Raw genomic sequence first — 17,562 nt, forward strand, 5'->3', positions numbered from 1 at the left:
TCTTGCGCGACGAAACTTTTGGTTGCACAAGTTTTCGAAAGTTTGTGCGACGAATATTGTTTTCCGTCGCGCAATTTTATCTTGCGTGAAGAAGTTTGCGTTGTCGCTCAAAATATCGTCCACAAATAGTAAAATGTAGTAGTGCATCGATATTGTCCCCAACTTAACCACATGTTTCGCAGGTGTAGGGTTTTATACAAAAGGTTTCGATGTTATTAGGAATGAAACCATTTATTATATGAGACTTTTTATTTTGCTAAGCTTCCAATGTGGGACTCGTGTATTCTTCAACAAATACAAGAACAACTCTAACAAAGCACCAGAAAATGAGGCTTCATTAATTATATCCTCGATGGTGCTTGATGATTTATGGAATCTAATACATGAAAAAGAAATTATATTGATGTAAAGGAACCCTTTGATTCATTTTTCCTTTAAACTGTGTGGTTTCTTCATTGTTTAGGTAGGTTCTTAATAAGTAGAGTGTAATCTTTTAGAAATATTCTTTTAAGGGTTATGGGTTCTTGGCTTGGCCCAAATAATTTTATAAAAAGCCCAAATTGTTAATTGGAAGTGGAGAGGAGACTAATTTGAATACGTGTAGTTAATCTATTTCGTTTTCCAAAATTTATCTTTTCCCAATCTCATCAACTTTCTATGCGTAAAGCACTTGTCATGGAAAATTTTACCAAAAGTATGTACTGTTTCTTTTGTGGAATTTTCCTTTCACGTTAGAGGTAGTTAACACAAATGCAAATGGATGTGGTCAACCAACGTTTAATTTGGTTGCGGAAAGAAAAAGCAATAGAGAGAAAAGAAAGTTGGTTCACAGTCCAGTCTCTAGTCTTTTTAATAGAGCCTTTCTTTGAAAGTCCAACATTTTGCCGTACTAAAAGAGAATAAAAAGTATATAAACACAGTTTTGATTTGACCAACAATAATGTACAAAACAGAATGGCGCCAATAATGTTCTCCTTAAGATTTCTGTTCTTCATTTCTCCCGTTTTGTTCCTCATCAGCACTCAATCCCTTGCTCAGCCGCCTGATTTTCGAGGCATTTGGTGTTTCAACGATAACGGCAACTACACCACCAACAGTACCTACCAGACAAACCTCAACACCCTTCTCTCTTCTCTTTCTTCCCCCTCCAACAACGGCAATGGCTACGGCTTCTACAACTCATCCTATGGGGAAAACCCCGACCAGGTTCACGCAATCGGGCTATGTCGAGGGGATGTCAAGGTGGACATTTGCCGTGGCTGCCTCAGCAACGCCACACAACTGCTCACACAGGTCTGTCCCAATCAAAAGGAAGCTTTCGGCGTATTTGACCAGTGCACGCTTCGCTACGCCAACCGCTCCATCTATGGAGCCATGGAAACTTTCCCTTCTCTCATGTGGTATAACGTACGGAACGTGACCTCCGACGTCGACGGGTTTTTTCAAGAGCTGAGGACGCTACTGGAGGACCTAAGGGGTCAAGCTGCAGGGAACGGTTCACTTCGAAAATTTGGGGTAGGGACCGCAACCGCTCCCAACTTCCAAACAATCTATGGACTTGCGCAGTGTAGGCCGGATTTGACCGAGCAGAACTGCAGTTATTGCTTGGGAAGTTCTATGGCAGATATCCCAGAATATTTTCCGGGGAAGGAAGGTGGTCTTATTAGTAAACCCAGCTGTGATGTTAGGTATGAGACCTATCGCTTCTTTGACCCTACAACTGTCCGACCATTGCCGTCTTCTCCACCGGCACTGTCTAGTCCTCCTCCACCGTCGACCAGTACAGGAGGTACATATATACATATATATATATATATATATATATCACAATATATTACGCTTTGAAGAAATAAAGATGGCTTAATTAGAGCAATTGTCCATGAATTTGAATTTGTAGACGAGTTACATTTTAGTCCCTTAATTCAATTTTAAATTGATGTAGTTGTCTTGTGTACAAGTTCATGGACCATTGCTACCATTAACACTACAACAATTTTGGGTCGAAGAGATTTCTAATGCATATTTTTTTAGGTTCAAATACAGATGCATGTATATATTCAAATTAATGCAAATGAGATTTCTGATTTTTGCAGGATCCAAGAGTAACAGATCTCGGACTGTCATCATTATTGTTGTGCCAATTGTAGTTTCTGTGGTACTAATAGTTATATTCTTCTTTATTTGTTTAAGAGTAAGGACAAAGAAAAAACTTGTAACTAGGAAGTTAATTCCAGGTAAGGACGCAACTCTAGTGAACATTAATTAATCATATTATTCCATTTGATAAGGGGAAGCCAAGTACTACTACTTTTATAGGCATTTTTAGAATTTAAATTGTTCCTCAGGCGACCATTAGAGTTTCCACCGATGACTTTTCTGAAGCAAATAAACTTGGACAGGGCGGATTTGGATCTGTTTGGTTCATTCACTATTGTTCAAGCGGGGTTCTGAATGAGCCTTCTCATGGACATAATCAAAGAACAGTGCAAGAGTCTGCTAATATTCTGTTACTTCAAATTAGTATATTTTAATTTGTTTATCAACTTTTCTTGTTCATCATAATATTGTACACTTGACTTATGTCCTCTATATTTTGCGTAGCGATAGATATTCCAGTGTAAGTAAATTGATAAAAAAGAATCATATTTCAAAAGGAAATAGCTAAGTCTGGACATTGAAGACCTAAAGCGAAACAAGGAGTCAATTTTCGAACCATAAAATAAGTTTTTATGAGCACATTGGTATCAAATCAATGCAGCATATTCTTGATACAATAACATATGAAGTATATCAAAGCATAACATGGTAGCTGAACAAGAGCAAACAGAAGTAGAAGACTGAAACTAAGTCTAAAACATATGATGTCTCAGAGAATACACACGTCAAGGAGGGTTACACAAGTGACTTTTAAAAGGCCAACCACATTAACATGTATTAGAAACTGACGTGGTAAGGAATTGCAACGTCATACAATTGGATCCGCTTGACGTAGTGAAGGAATTAACCACGTCCTTTATTTTACAAAAACTGACGATGAAGATATAATCCACGTCGTTTCTTTTCCTGTCCACGCCTTCAATATAATTTTTAACGTCAGCCTTTAACAACAATAGTCGTTGGTAGGATTTCTTACATCGGTATTCAGTAATATTGTGTCATTTTAAAGTATTCAGACGTTCGTTTTGTATAAAAAGCGTCGTCTTTGTATAATTTAAATGACAATTCTTGCAAGAAACAGACGTGGAATATTTTTTAAAGGCGTTGTTCTCCTACATTGCGATGTGGATAATCGTATAAGCTTTTTTCCACATGTGTGTCGTGGTTAATTAATTTTACGTCAATGCCTGTGTGATTATTGACATGTAATATGCTTTAAACATCCGTTCTTTTGCGTATGCGTCATCTTTTACAAGTTAGACGTCGGTTTGTTTATTTATTTAACGTAGTATAAGTTAACCACAACTGTTTCTAGGCTATACAAGTCTGTATTCCTACAATTAGGGACGTGGATAATTATCTATATGTTGGTGCTTGTTTTGATCTTGACATGTAACACTCTTTAGACGTCTCTGTTTTAATAAAAACGTCGTCTAATTTTGTCGAATGTTTCATTTTACGCTATATATATATATATAGTAATTAGACGTCGGTTTGTAATATTTTTTTACTTTGAATGTTTTAACGACGTCGGGTACTAGCTGTCATTGTTTTATATATCAAAACATGGCGGTCGATTTCACGACGGTGGATTCATGTCGTCTATTTCGATTTTTGTAGTAGTGATTAGTGAAATTGAATGCAATGAAAGAAACAAATTTTTATCTCGAATTAATTTATTCTAATTCATAAATTATTGTAGGCATGGAAAAATTGAAGGGAAGGGACAGCTTCAAATCTAATAGATCCCACCTTGAGGACCGGTTCAAGAAGTGAAATAATGAGATGCATGCACATTGGATTATTATGTGTGCAAGAAAATGTGGCTGCCTTGTACAGTAACTTAACCCATAGTTTTCAATGGGTTTCTTTCTACCCTTTGTGCCTCATTTACTATACGAGCACATTATTTGATGAGCAAATTCAATAGCTCTAGTATTTTTGTATGTATTGTAATTTATTTTTTAATTTAAGAAGTTTTGTGTCTTGATTTATTTAAAATAGATCCTTTATTTTTATTTTTATTTTGTCAACAAAGTAAGATATGTATCTATATATATAAAGGTAGATGCAAAGAATGGTGAAATATTCAAAATACCAAAAAGTGCACTTGGTTAATAAATTTATTAAGAAGTGAAACTTTTCATTTTTAAAAAAGTTAAATAAAAACATGGGTATTTTCATGTGACACCACACAACAACCAAATCCATTTTCTCTTTCTTAATTCTAAAATGAAAAAAAAAAATTCCAATCGGCAAACATGCTGGCCAAGGGGCTTGTGCCTTATTATTTGTAGGGCAAAATTGATTTATTGTCAGTTGTGGCCAGCTGCCACTAGTTGGGTTTTTCAGATTTTTTTATTATGAAAATATACATGTGAGTTGGATAGCGCATTTGTCCTGTCTCTTTGCATCTTATTGATTTTCATCAGTTGATTAAAATCCAAGATTAAGCAATAAATTTGAATTCTTTTTGTGACTGTGCATCACTGTTGCATACTCTTGGTTGCCAAACATTAATTAAAGTTATAGTTGTTGATTTTATATATGGATTTCATAAATAAACATTCAAGTAAAGGGAATTAAATTTTACTAGTGAGAAAAAAAAAAAAAAAAATCAACATGCAGAAAATTTAAAACGAATTTTTATTTATTTATTTATTTTGGTAGTTGCATAGTTCTTCACTTTGTAGCTATATTTTCTTCGTTGGTCTGATACCTTGCCTTCGGTTTGTTGTACTATGGGTGCCCTTGCGTTATTGCAGGGCTTTCTTTGTTTGTAATTGTTTGGGGGATCCCCCTTTTGTTGACTCCTTCAGCCGTTGGTTTTGCTTCATGTAGCTTTGGTTTTCTTAAATGATTTTATTTTAAAAAAAAATATTTTGGAATATCCTCTTCAGATTTTGAGTTTCTTTTGCTTGTTAGGTTTATGTGGGTTTAAGTTTTGAGGGCATTTGAGTCTATTTACGTGAATTTTTGGCTATTTTTGAAAGTTTTTATCAAAATGGACATTTATGAAAGTATAGGGTAATTTTTGGCTATTTTTGATAAAAACTCATTCAACATGTCTTTGGGATCGGAGGGCAATTCCAGGGCAATTCCAGGGCAACAGGGTTGGATCAATACAAGAACAACTCTAACAAAGCACCAGAAAATTAGGCTTTGATGATTTATGGAACCTAATATATGAAAAAGAAATTATATTGATGTAATTTAGGATCCCCTTGATTAATTTCTCCTTTAAACTGTGTGGTTTCTTCATTGTTCAGGTAGGTTCTTAATAAGTAGAGTGTAATCTTTTAGAAATATTCTTTTTAGGGTTATGGGTTATGGCTTCGCCCAAATAATTTTATAAATAACCCAGATTATACGTTAGAGGTAGTTAACACAAATGCAAATGAATGTGGTCAACCAACGTTTAATTTGGTTGCGGAATTCTTACCTTGTCCAGTCTCTAGTCTTTTTAATAACACAAGGACTAAATAAAACGTCCTATTCAATTTGAATTTGCTTGTAGCCGGGTTGAACAAACTATAGAGCCTTTCTTTGAAAGTCCAACATTTTGCCGTACTACAAGAGAATAAAAGTATATAAACACAGTTTTGATTTGACCAACAATAATGTACAAAACAGAATGGCGCCATTAACGTTCTCCTTCAGATTTCTGTTCTTCCTTTCTCCCGTTTTGTTCCTCATGATCAGCAGCACTCAATCTATAACCCCCTGGTGTTACAACGATAAAGGCAACTACACCAACGGTAATGGCTACGGCTTCTATAACTCATCGTATGGGGAAAACCCCGACCAGGTTTACGCAATCGGGCTATGTCAAGGGGATTTCACGGTGGACATTTGCCGTGGCTGCCTCAGCAAAGGCACACAACAGCTCACACAGGTCTGTCCCAATCAAAAGGAAGCTTTCGGCATATTTGACGGGTGCACGCTTCGCTACGCCAACCGCTCCATCTACGGAGCCATTGAAACTGACCCTGCTTTCCGGTGGTATAACGTACAGAACGTGTCCGACGTCGACGGGTTTTTTCAAGAGCTGAAGACGCTACTGGATGACCTAAGGGGTCAAGCTGCAGGGAACGGTTCACTTCGAAAATTTGCGGTAGGGACCACAACCGCTCCCAACTTCCAAACAATCTATGGACTTGCGCAGTGTAGGCCGGATTTGACCGAGCAGAACTGCAGTTATTGCTTGGGTAGTTCTATGGCAGATATCCCAAAATATTTTCCCGGGAAGGAAGGTGGTGTTATTAGTAAACCCAGCTGTAATCTTAGGTATGAGATCTATCCCATCGTTGACCCTACAACTGTCCGACCATTGCCGTCTTCTCCTCTGCCTCTGTCTAGTCCTCCCCCACCGCCACTGTCTAGTCCTCCTCCCCCGTCAACCAGTACAGGAGGTACATATATATATATATATATATTTACATCCCAGTATATTATGCTTTGAAGAAATAAAGTTGGCTTAACTAGAGCAATTGTCCAGGAATTTGAAGACGAGTTACATTTTAGTCCTTCAATTCAATTTTTAGTTGATGTAGTTGTCTCGTGTACAAGTTTAGGGACCATTGCTACCATTGACACTACAACAATTTTGGGTCGAATAGATTTCTAATGCATATTTTGTTAGGTTCATATACAGATGTATGTATGTATTCAAATTAATGCAAATGAGATTTCTGATTTTTGCAGGATGGAAGAGTAACAGATCTCAAATTGTCATCATTATTGTTGTGCCAATTGTTGTTTCTGTGGTACTAATAGTTATATTCTTCTGCATTTGTTTAAGAGTAAGGAGGACAAAGAAAAAACTTGAAACTGGGAAGTTAATTCCAGGTAAGGACGCAACTCTAGTGAACATTAATTAATCATATTATTCCATTTGATAAGGAGGAAGCCAAGTACTACCACTTTTATAGGCATTTTTAGAATTTCAATTGTTCCTCAGGCAGCGACGATACAGATGAAATTGGATCTGCAGAATCCTTGCAATTTGACTTGGCCACCATTAGAGTTTCCACAGATGAATTTTCTGAAGCAAATAAACTTGGAGAGGGCGGCTTTGGATCTGTTTACAGGGTAATGACAAGTTAATAACAAGAACTTATAACTTTGATATTTCTTGAATACCACTTATCTCATTTCTGTTTTTTCATTCCGTACCTATATATTTTTTCAGGGTAGGCTTCTCAATGGAAAAGATATAGCTGTAAAAAGGCTCTCTACAAATTCTGGGCAAGGAGATTTAGAATTCAAAAATGAGGTCTTATTAGTGGCTAAACTTCAACACCGGAATTTAGTTAGACTCTTAGGTTTCTGCTTAGAAGGAAGTGAAAGGCTTCTTGTCTATGAATTTGTCCCTAATGCAAGTCTCGATCACATCATATTTGGTATGTCTGGAATTATGCATTGTTTTCGTTTAACTTCGAATGTCTATTATAAAATTCCAATTGTGTGACGTGTATGCAAGCAAACATTGTAATTGAAGTCTTGATTTTGCATTAATATATTTGCAGACCCAACAAAGCGTGCACAACTAGATTGGGTGAGGCGCTACAAAATCATAGTAGGCACTGCTCGAGGCCTCCTTTACCTCCACGAAGACTCTCGCCTTAAAATTATTCATCGTGATCTCAAAGCTAGTAACATCTTGATAGATGCAGAAATGAACCCCAAAATTTCAGATTTTGGCATGGCAAGGTTGTTCGTGCCTGATCAAACGCAAGGCAATACTAGTCGGATTGTTGGGACCTTGTAAGAATATGCACTTAACTGCCTGTGGGCTTATGTCTGTTATCTCAACAATTTCCTTTCCATATGTGTTGGTGAACGTGGACATTCTTTTTGTTGATATGCAGTGGGTATATGGCTCCAGAGTATGCAATGCGTGGGCACTTTTCTGTTAAGTCCGATGTCTACAGTTTTGGTGTGTTAGTTCTAGAGATAGTCAGTGGACAAAAAAATAGTGGCTTCAGGCATGGAGAAAATGCGGAGGATCTTCTAAGCTTTGTAAGTGAAAATATAATATAGTTTTGGTATCTCAATACAATTTAGTGCAACGAAAAGAAAGAAAACTTATCTCTGATCAAATTCACAAATCATTGCAGGCCTGGAGAAGTTGGAGGGAAGGGACAGCTTCAAATCTAATAGATCCCACATTGAAGACTGGTTCAAGAAATGAAATAATGAGATGCATCCACATTGGATTATTATGTGGGGAAGAAAATGTAGCAGATAGGCCAACCATGGCTTCTGTTATTCTCATGATGAATAGCTACTCCTTCACTCTCCCATTGCCCTCCCAACCTGCATTTTATTTGCATAGAAGCATTGCATCGGACATGTCCTTACGATCTGAATATAATTCCGGGCCAACAAGGTCAGATCGATCCAAGAGTAACTCTGTCATAGTAATGGAATATGAGACTTTTACTGAACCACATCCTCGCTAGTGGTTGAGGATCGATCCCTATGGTGTGGTTCATTCATTAATTGTTCAAGTAGGGTTCTGAATAAGGCTTCACATTCTTGACACAATAACAGAGGAAGTGCTATATAGCAAAGCATTACTTCTGATGGATTTGTTGATTTTCAGGATCTGGATAATTTATTATATTTTTATGACAGCTCTGTATAATGAATATCCTGTTTTTGCGGTGATTCATGCATATAAAATAACATTGCTGATGAGCTCCGGTTCAACCATTCCTTTAGCAGCTGTTGCTGGTGTTGCCTGATGAGTCATCACCCAGGCTGAGGCATAGGCTGGTCTTGTTCATTGTGGCATGCTTCACTTCCTGGAACATTCCAGCAACTAAAAAGTCATCATTCAGGCTGGGGCATGGGCTGGTCTTGTTCGTTATGGGATGCTTCACTTCCTGGAACAGTCCAGCAACTAACAAGTACATATCCTTGATCTACTATGTCCTTTTTTTCATTGTTAGTAACAAAGCACCAGAAAACGAAATCATATTGATGTAATTTAGGATATCCCTTTGGTTCACATTTCCTTTAAATGTGTGGTTTCTTCATTGTTTTAGCTAGGTTCCTATACATTTCATTTCTCAGAAGGAAAAAAAAGCAGTCAATTCTGACTACAAGAAACATGGTCAATAAATACTTTTTCACAAAGGCAGGATGCATGCATGTACCCTTTGTTAGGAATTTCGACACATGAAGAACTTACGTTTTTCTGTTTAATATTCAGTTTAAAATATTTTCAAATTTATAAATAATATTGATGTCACTTCGAGTTAAATGTATTTTCTGAACCACTACGTCAAAAAATTACTTGTCACCATATTCATTATTGTAACCTCAATTATTGAGGAATGAATTGATTTTTATCTTTCATGAAACATGATTGCTAATAGTGCTGCTCCTACATCTGGAAAAAAGTGAAATGGGTTTCTACCTTTGGGGATGATTGCACACTTAGACGAAAGTGGTTCGGATAGGTGTATTGATTAACATGAAGCTCATATATAGCTTTTGATCTGTGATAATATGACTAAAAACGTTTATAGTGGTTTGGGCCTAAATTCCAAGCGCCAGCCCATGTCAAAAACAAGAGTTTGCACTTTGTTTTATTAAAGTCAGAAGTCAGCCAAATGCGTTTAGAGGCCCAGACCTTTGTGAACTAGTTACAAGGAATAAATTTACAAATTAAGGATTGTAGGGGCTTTTTCATTCCGACAGCTACTGATGAGCCTAGGCTGTTGTAAAGAGCCAAATGTGTGAAATTGCCCATGGGTCTGAGTTCAAAAATCGAACCCCAAGAGTGCTTCGAAAGGGTAGCTGAGCTTTAGGAAACACCTTGGTCTTCTTCACCAATGAAACCAACGGTTGCTTACAGATAAATTTTTGGCTTGGCTTGAGAGGCTTATGGCATGGAAGCTAAGCATTCATGAGTTTAGCATGAGACAGAGAGAAAGACTAGATTTTCTACAAGAAACCGAGGTTTAAAGCAAAGGATTTCATGAGAATTTGCTGAGGAGAGAGAGAGACAGAAATTAGGGTGAAAGAATGGGTGCTTTGGGTAATTTTTCGATAGCTTGACGAAAGCTTCGTCAGGCTCTGGAATGGCTTGCTAGAAGAGAAGATGGGAAAAGATGGAGGAATATGGCTCGAAATTGAAGGGTTCCAAGGATGAGAGGTGATGCTTACTCTCTCTGGACGTGTCTTGAGATAATGGGTAGAGGATACCCCCCTTTTAAAGGAGCTTCTTCCCAAGAAACCCTAATGGGTTCTCTCCAATTTTGCAAAGTCTTCCCTTTCATTTCTCTTCCCTTCCTCTAATTCATCCTAATTTGTGAAATCCTCATCTGTCCAAACACACAGAGACAAGATTTTTGGGAGCTCAAAAGTCTTCCCACAATCATTCCAGTGGTAACCTCCCATCTCTGGTTATCACTTCTCTTTCTTTCCTCCCTTATTTCATGGTAAGAGCTGGTAAATAAAGGAAATAGATAGCAGCGTTGGTCTGAAGGATGCCTTTTCTCCTAGCAACTTGCGCACGCTAATACCCTTTGGTCTTTTGAATGGTTTGTCTTGAGGTTTGCCTTTGGTCATGTGCTAGAGCTTCCCAGCAGCCTATGCAAGTCTCTATCCCTTGGATTTTTGTTGTAGTTTTGTCTCTAGCCATGTGTTGGAGACTTTCAGATTTTTCTAAGTCACTTGGGCCATTCCCTAAGGTAATGGGCTAGTTTACGGAGGGGATTGGCCAACCTTTTAGAGTGATGGACTATTTTTTACTAAGGTGATGGGCCAATTTTCTAAGGTAATGGGCTACCTTTTTCTCTCTTTCATGCTTATCCACATATTTGGGCTAAATAAATGGGCTCGAGTTTTGGGGCTCCCAATCAGCCCAAAACTTCCATTTCTTAGCCCATCAATGGGTTTAATGAATGCTTGTAACCATCCATACCATAACTTACTCAACAAGCCCTGCATTCACGTGGCTTGGGCTCACTTAAGCTTGTAGCGTGGCGTGTTGCTTATTTGCATGCGTGGCACGTGTGCAAGCGCATATGACAAACTCTTACGTACCCAAGTTGTGTTTTTTCCTAAGTTAGGTGTCGTACTAGGCTAGAAATATATTTGGGCTCAGCCTTGAATTTTTTGGGCCTCAACAAAGATTAATTGCCATTAATGGTGATTTAATCTGGACAAATCAGTTTCTAATTGGTTTAAAAAGTAAGCCCAGCTTCTAATCTCTCCGAAGGATCAAAATTTGATCATCACTGTTGATCACAATTTCATAAATCAAGTCAGCAGATTTTTGGGAAGATCTCTCTCTCTCTCTACAAGAGCCCACGTGACTCTAAAGTCAAGATTTCAATAGGGCAGATGACGTGATAGGGAGTTGGTAGAAGGTTTAATTCGAAAATAACTCCCCATAACCATTTAATGCCAAGTTTCTTTCCTATGCTCATGAGGGCTTTGCATCAGGGCAAGTGGGGTTTATGAGAGCTAAACAAGAGTAAGAGAGTTGGTTGACTGAAGATCAAAACTGATCATCATAAAAACTGACTTTTGATGAGGGTTTTCTTTTGTCAGACTAAACTACTATCCCTTTTTTCACGCTGGAACAAGGAATCCTCTCAACAGATATATCCTCTAGATATTAAGGATTAAACCCTCATTCAGATTCTCTATAAATATGAGAGGGGTGAACAGGATTGAGGATAGCCAAAAATTCAATCAAAACAAAAACTCTCAAGTCATACTGATAAATTCAAAACAAGATCATACGATCTCAAAAGCCTTCAGACTCTAAAGTAATCAAGCTCTTTGATTTATAAAAGACATCCAGTCTCTGATAGAACAAGCACCTCAGGTTTCGACTTCAATTTAACTTAAAGAAGCGGTTCACAAAGAAAACGAGATTTTTCTCACAAATTTGGTTCAAGATAGGCCAATCAAGCGTAGTTCAGCTTTGTGCTTTTCATAATATAAAACCTTAACAAATTTAGAGATGCCTTGATGCCCGAGAATCATCGTAATGATCGCAGGTGATCCACAATTAAGGCAGTGTGAAGTGCGCTGCATCAGAAATTGTCAATCCACCACTTCCAATCCAATCTAATCCAATCCGATCAAGAAATCCCAATTCTGCCCATCCAACAAGGCTCTTTATGGCTAAAATAGATTAAAGGTTTGTCAATCTCAACATTGATATCGATTTCCAACTGAAGCTCATCAATTGAAGGTGCTGACGTTTGAATCCAGACAGATACATCCAGTCCAGCCTGAGTCATAGGCAACAATCCAAGCAGAAATAGATGCCCAATATTCTGTTGTCCTTTCAAACGTGGGAGTTCCCTTTTGTTTTAAATTGTGTAATAGGAAATTCTCTTTAAAACAGTTTTATTTATTTTTAATATTCATTTAGGCCAGAACTACTAGTTTTTACTGTGAGAAATTGTGAAGTCTTCACCAGTCTGAGACAAGAAAAGAACTTACTTGAGAGATATTCTTCACCCAAATTCACAATCACTTGTTTAAAGTCAATAACTTAGGGTGCAAGTTATCTATTTTTCATAAGTTTGTTAGGGTCTTGACAGCTAACAGTAGCACGTTGGCACATCAAAGAAAGTTAACTTGTTGACCACAAATAGTTTTCAAGTCAATGGGGAATTTTACCTTATCATCACAAGAATTAAATCTAAACGGGTGAACAAAAGTAAATAAGCTCTATAACATTGCAGAACAAACTTGTAAAGTGGTATAGTAAAATGTAGGTAGTAAATTCATTTCACGGGTAAATTACTCAAATGGTCCTCAATTAAATTATTAGTCCAAATGGTCCATTAACTATATATTAATCTCTCCATTAGTCCTATCGTTACATTCTGTCAATGTTGCTGTTAAATATGAGGGCAAATTGGTCATTTCAGTACGTTAAAAAAAAAAAAACTCTCTCTCTCTCTCTCTCTCTCTCTCTCTCTCTCTCTCTCTCTCTCTCCCCATGGCTACCACCCTTAAACTCCAACCCCCAAACCCATCCCACAACCACTCTCCACCCAAACCCATCCAACAACTACCCTCCACCCCAGCCCCCATGAACCCATAACCCAGCCCCTCCCTTTTGATTTCCCTTTGTTATTGAGAGACAACCACCCATCACCCTCCTCCCCACCTCATCACCGGCCAACCTCACCTCCCAAAATCACAGCCATTGTCAATTTCTCACCCTCCAAGTGCACTCTCCTCTCCTCCCACCTCACCTCCTCATCTCCCAAACTACCCAAACTCTTTCCCCCCACCCACATCTCTATACCCACAGCTCTATACACACATCACCCAATAATCCCTCCCTCCACCAAAAGTTCATCCAGAAGCTTTTAGAACCATCATCCTACGTTCAAGAGCCTTCTCCTTCTTCCAATCCACTTGCCAAGTTCACACATTTGGAGCAGCAAGTGGTGGACCTCAATGGAGAGGTCTGTGGGGAATGGGGGAGAAGAAATCCAAGGGAGGGGGTTTAGGTCTCATTATTTTTTTTCTCTTTTTCTTCAATTATTTTCAAATTTTGTATTTATTTTAACCCTATTTTATTTGTTAATTATGAAAAGTCGTATTTACTCTAAAATTTGGTTAAATTTAATAGAAAATTAGACGGTAGGACCAATGGAGCGATTAATATATAGTTAATGGACCATTTGGAATAATAATTTAATTGAGAGACCAAAATATAAATCGAGTACAAGTTTGTGGACCATTTGAGTAATTTACCTTTCATTTGACTTGCCAGATTATAATTCAACAAAGTGTTATCTAATTTGGACAATTTTTTATTATTTATAATTGCTTGCTAACTTGGAAGTCTCTTTGGAGGGAAAAATGGGGGATTATCTTGCGAAACGCTTTCCCGATGCTAGGAGGATAGTTTTTTCGCAGATAAGCTCTGGTTCAGCTATTCCATTAGCAGCTATTTTGTTGCAGATGTTGTCAGATGACCAATCAACAGCATTCAGGCATGGGCTGGTCTTGTTCATTATGGGATGCTTCACTTCCTGGAGCAGTCCAGCAACTAACAAGTACGTATCCTTGATCTACTATAGTCTTCATTTTCCCAATAAAGAAATTGAAATGTGTCCATCTTTCGTAGTGACGCCGCGGAACAAAAAAAGGGAAGAGAAAATCAGTTGCATGGGGAATTATAACTACATGGTTCTCAAATCTGAGAGAAATTAATAGAGAAGCTTCCCAAAGCAGAAGCTGGACTTGGCTAATTGCACCTTCCTCCGTAAACACAACTCAAATATGAAAAGGATGGTGATGCTCTCATTGTCTTGGCAATCTCCTTGGTCTCCAATAAGATTGGAGAACAGTTGGAGTTGTAATAGACAGACTGAGGTTAGAAACTAAGGATTGTCAAGGCAAGTAGAGTATCCAAATTCATATGAAAAAGCTTCATCGACATGGTAAAAGCTGGATTTTAATGTTTACAACCAAGATGTATATGTTAGTAACACCATCCCATCCCATGTTTTTTTTGTGGACAAATCCCATGTTTTAGTATCTGGATATTGTCTTTCCCATTTTCTCTAAGATAATGTAAAATATCAGAGACCCTATAAAAAGTTATTATTTTATTACAGTGTACACTGTCTACGTGAATGTACTAATAGTGTGTCTTTACTAATCAGTAAAAAGTCAAGGTAAATTATCAATATCGGGGTGGTGGCGCAGTTGGCTAGCGCTCAGGGGTCTCTCATAGCAAAATCATAATTGGACAAGACATGAAACAGCGTTTTGTATTTGCCCATTTGAGAAACAACTCAACATAAAACACTAACAATATCACTTGCCTAACTAAACTAACCAATCCAAATCATGGGTTCTCTTAGATCCTCAAAGATGACCAAAATAATTATTCCATATTACGCTATATTTCATTTTTGAAAAGAAAGCACCCACCTCAAAGATGCCCAAACTGACCAGTCCGCATAGCAAGGGAGACTGGGCAATGGATTTGAACAGAGTGAGTGAGCCCAACCCAGTTGGGTCCGTGTGCAGACTGGCCCCCATCTCTTTGTACACCCCTGGCAACAACGACTCGTCAGCTCTCTGCGTAATACCTGCTAGGTTCACCAACAACAATTTCACAACCTCTGCTTTCATTTTCCAATGTCTGTTTGGAGTGAAAACAGAGCACTCTGCTCGGTTATCAGACCAAGTGGAGAAAGACAAATCAGAGGTTTTATGTTTAGGGACAGAAGAAGGGGAAGAAGTTTTCGTTGACTAAAGGCTGGATGGCAACCGAAGGGTTACTTTGGAAATGATGACCCACGTTGAATGTGGGACCTGGTATGCAAGATTTGGGCTTGTCTGACACGTGTAGGGTTGGGATTGGTGTGATTAGGCGTGGGGTGAATGGATGGAGAGTTGGGGATAAAAGATTTGGCCAGTCGGTTAGTTGATTCTTCTTGTCTTTGATGGAACTCTACACAGACGGGGTAGAGGGATCTTTTCCATCGGCTTATGATGCCGTCTCCAACCTTATGCAGTGAAGCTAGTTATTGGTTAATTTATTATTATGTCACAGGCCAGCTTGCTACTTTTGGAACCTTCTAAAATTCTAAATTAGACATGGCCATGTTGAACCATATATACAAGGAAAAACAATCACAATTTCATCGGTTTTGCAGGAAAGGGGGAATATTCCAATGCTGTAACTGGGGAGCACAGCTCACCAATGTTCATGCCTGAGTAACTGTAGCCTAAGGAAAGCCTCTTGATTCCTCATAAATTGTCAATGAAAACCAATTCCAAGCTAGCCACCTAAATAAGTCCAATGTAGCACAATGGAAGATGCTCCAACCTTAGTTTCAGGCTGGGCATGGCTTCCAAGCAACATTCTGGATTTGATTCTAGAAAAGTTTATCCCAATTTCTGACTATATCCGATTTAGTGCGGTTTGCAAGCATTGGCAATCAGTCGCTTTACATCGCAAGAAGCAGCCCATCAAATCATGTCACAAGCAGATTCCTATGCTCATAATTCCCACCATAGACGGTAGCAGCGAAAGGCGTGGCTTGTATAGTGTGACACAAGGTAAGACTTGTAGCTTTGAGTTGAATGTGTATTACAGTAAGAGGTTCTGTGGTTCTTCCCATGGTTGGTTGGCTTGTGTGGATGAGAATCTGGTAGTAACCCTCTTAAACCCTTTTACCGGGTGTACCATTAGCCTTCCACCAGTCCCCAAATCCACTTGGAGATCGACGGTAGCTTATAGATGTGATTACTACATTAATAAAGTTGTATTGTCTGCAGACCCTTCTTTTCTTCCTAATGACTATGAAGTATTGGTCATCTATGATGGCTATGGGAAACATATAGCCCATTTTAAATCAGGGGATGATGCTTGGACTAGCATAGATCAAACGATCGGATTCGATGATGTAATTTATTATAAAGGCCAGTTTCTAGGTGTTAGTTTGGGTGGTAGTGTTTTTTCGATGAATGTTAGCAGGGATCAAACTACTAAACCCCATGTAACCTTACTTGTGCCAATGGATCCAGGCACTGACAATAAAACATACCTTGTGCAATCATCCAAGGGAGATCTTTTGCTGGTTAGGAAGTTCAAACGAGTAAATTATTGTAAGCGGTTTATGAAGTCTCTCAACTTCAAGTTTTTCAAGTTTGAAAGGTTAAATTTTGAACAAGTAAATGGTTATGATCGTTTTACGGAGACTCTGAGCTTCAAGGTTTTCAAGCTGTTCTGTGCTCATGGGGAGAGACCCCAATGGGTTGAGATTGAAAGTATTGGAAATGAAGCTCTGTTTTTGGGTACCAATCAATCCATGTGTGTCTCTGCGCTGGAATTTCCAGGTTGTCAGCCAAATTCCATATACTTCACTGATGATTGTGTGGATGTAGAATGCCATAAACCTAAAGGGCCTCATGACATGGGTATCTTCAACTTGGAAAACAAAAGCATGGGAACACATTACTGCTTGGATCGTTCGCAGAAGCACATGCCACCAGCAATTTGGATCTTGCCCTCTATGGTGTGAAAAGATGGTTCCAGTTTTGTTCTTTCAAGCTCTATTTTCATTTGTTTGTCATTCTGAATGTAAGCTCCAAACATCTCTTATAAGGACATTGAGCTTCCAACTCTGAATAAGGACATTGAACTAATATAAATTATAATGAACAGCTCTTGAGATGGATAATGGAAGTTTAATGTGAATTGAAGTACAAGAGACGCAAAGTTTATATGGCAGTAGTCTAATTTTCACCAAGTCTTTATATTCGAATATAGACCACTATATATCTGTTGGGAAAACCATACTCACTATTTATAATAGTAAAGAAAGAAAGCAATTTGAATGATATGTAGGAAAGTGGTGGATGGCCATATTGACAGAGAAATTGGCTAAC

The 17,562-nt window shown here is 38.2% G+C and overlaps 3 protein-coding genes across 4 annotated transcripts; all 3 read left to right on the forward strand.

Moving 5' to 3' along the window:
* The first annotated feature begins 954 nt into the window (after positions 1-954).
* On the forward strand, positions 955-2,531 carry LOC148916533 (cysteine-rich receptor-like protein kinase 26). The gene is made up of 3 exons (XM_089055155.1): positions 955-1,789; positions 2,094-2,155; positions 2,346-2,531. The coding sequence occupies exons 1-3, from the start codon at positions 955-957 to the stop codon at positions 2,529-2,531; spliced, it is 1,083 nt and encodes a 360-aa protein (XP_088911281.1).
* A 3,260-nt stretch (positions 2,532-5,791) lies between these two features.
* On the forward strand, positions 5,792-8,621 carry LOC103343643 (cysteine-rich receptor-like protein kinase 10). 2 transcript variants are annotated; one of them, XM_089055198.1, is made up of 7 exons: positions 5,792-6,569; positions 6,862-7,005; positions 7,118-7,248; positions 7,349-7,559; positions 7,686-7,923; positions 8,028-8,178; positions 8,277-8,621. In XM_089055198.1, exons 1-7 carry the CDS (start codon positions 5,792-5,794, stop codon positions 8,619-8,621), a joined length of 1,998 nt encoding a protein of 665 aa, XP_088911324.1. The 2 variants fall into 2 exon arrangements, with proteins under 2 accessions (XP_088911324.1, XP_088911325.1); XM_089055199.1 differs by having other exon boundaries at positions 6,862-6,994; positions 7,122-7,248.
* Positions 8,622-15,980: 7,359 nt separating this feature from the next.
* LOC148916534 (F-box protein At2g26160-like) lies at positions 15,981-17,195 on the forward strand. Its single transcript, XM_089055200.1, has 2 exons — positions 15,981-16,810; positions 16,880-17,195. The coding sequence occupies exons 1-2, from the start codon at positions 15,981-15,983 to the stop codon at positions 17,193-17,195; spliced, it is 1,146 nt and encodes a 381-aa protein (XP_088911326.1).
* Positions 17,196-17,562: the final 367 nt, after the last annotated feature.

The sequence above is a fragment of the Prunus mume genome, linkage group LG6 (genome assembly GCF_029339155.1).
Source record: "Prunus mume cultivar Tortuosa linkage group LG6, ASM2933915v1, whole genome shotgun sequence".
NCBI lineage: Eukaryota > Viridiplantae > Streptophyta > Magnoliopsida > Rosales > Rosaceae > Prunus > Prunus mume.

Excerpts from the sequence above, each read along its gene's own strand:
- LOC103343643 (XM_089055198.1), top strand. The coding sequence starts at position 5,792 with ATGGCGCCATTAACGTTCTCCTTCAGATTTCTGTTCTTCCTTTCTCCC. Across the intron at positions 7,006-7,117 it reads AACTGGGAAGTTAATTCCAG|GCAGCGACGATACAGATGAA; the intron begins GTAAGGACGCAA and ends ATTGTTCCTCAG. Across the intron at positions 7,560-7,685 it reads TCTCGATCACATCATATTTG|ACCCAACAAAGCGTGCACAA; the intron begins GTATGTCTGGAA and ends ATATATTTGCAG.
- LOC148916534 (XM_089055200.1), top strand. The coding sequence starts at position 15,981 with ATGGAAGATGCTCCAACCTTAGTTTCAGGCTGGGCATGGCTTCCAAGC. Across the intron at positions 16,811-16,879 it reads ATGAAGTCTCTCAACTTCAA|CTTCAAGGTTTTCAAGCTGT; the intron begins GTTTTTCAAGTT and ends GGAGACTCTGAG.
- LOC148916533 (XM_089055155.1), top strand. The coding sequence starts at position 955 with ATGGCGCCAATAATGTTCTCCTTAAGATTTCTGTTCTTCATTTCTCCC. Across the intron at positions 1,790-2,093 it reads ACCGTCGACCAGTACAGGAG|GATCCAAGAGTAACAGATCT; the intron begins GTACATATATAC and ends TGATTTTTGCAG. Across the intron at positions 2,156-2,345 it reads TGCCAATTGTAGTTTCTGTG|GCGACCATTAGAGTTTCCAC; the intron begins GTACTAATAGTT and ends ATTGTTCCTCAG.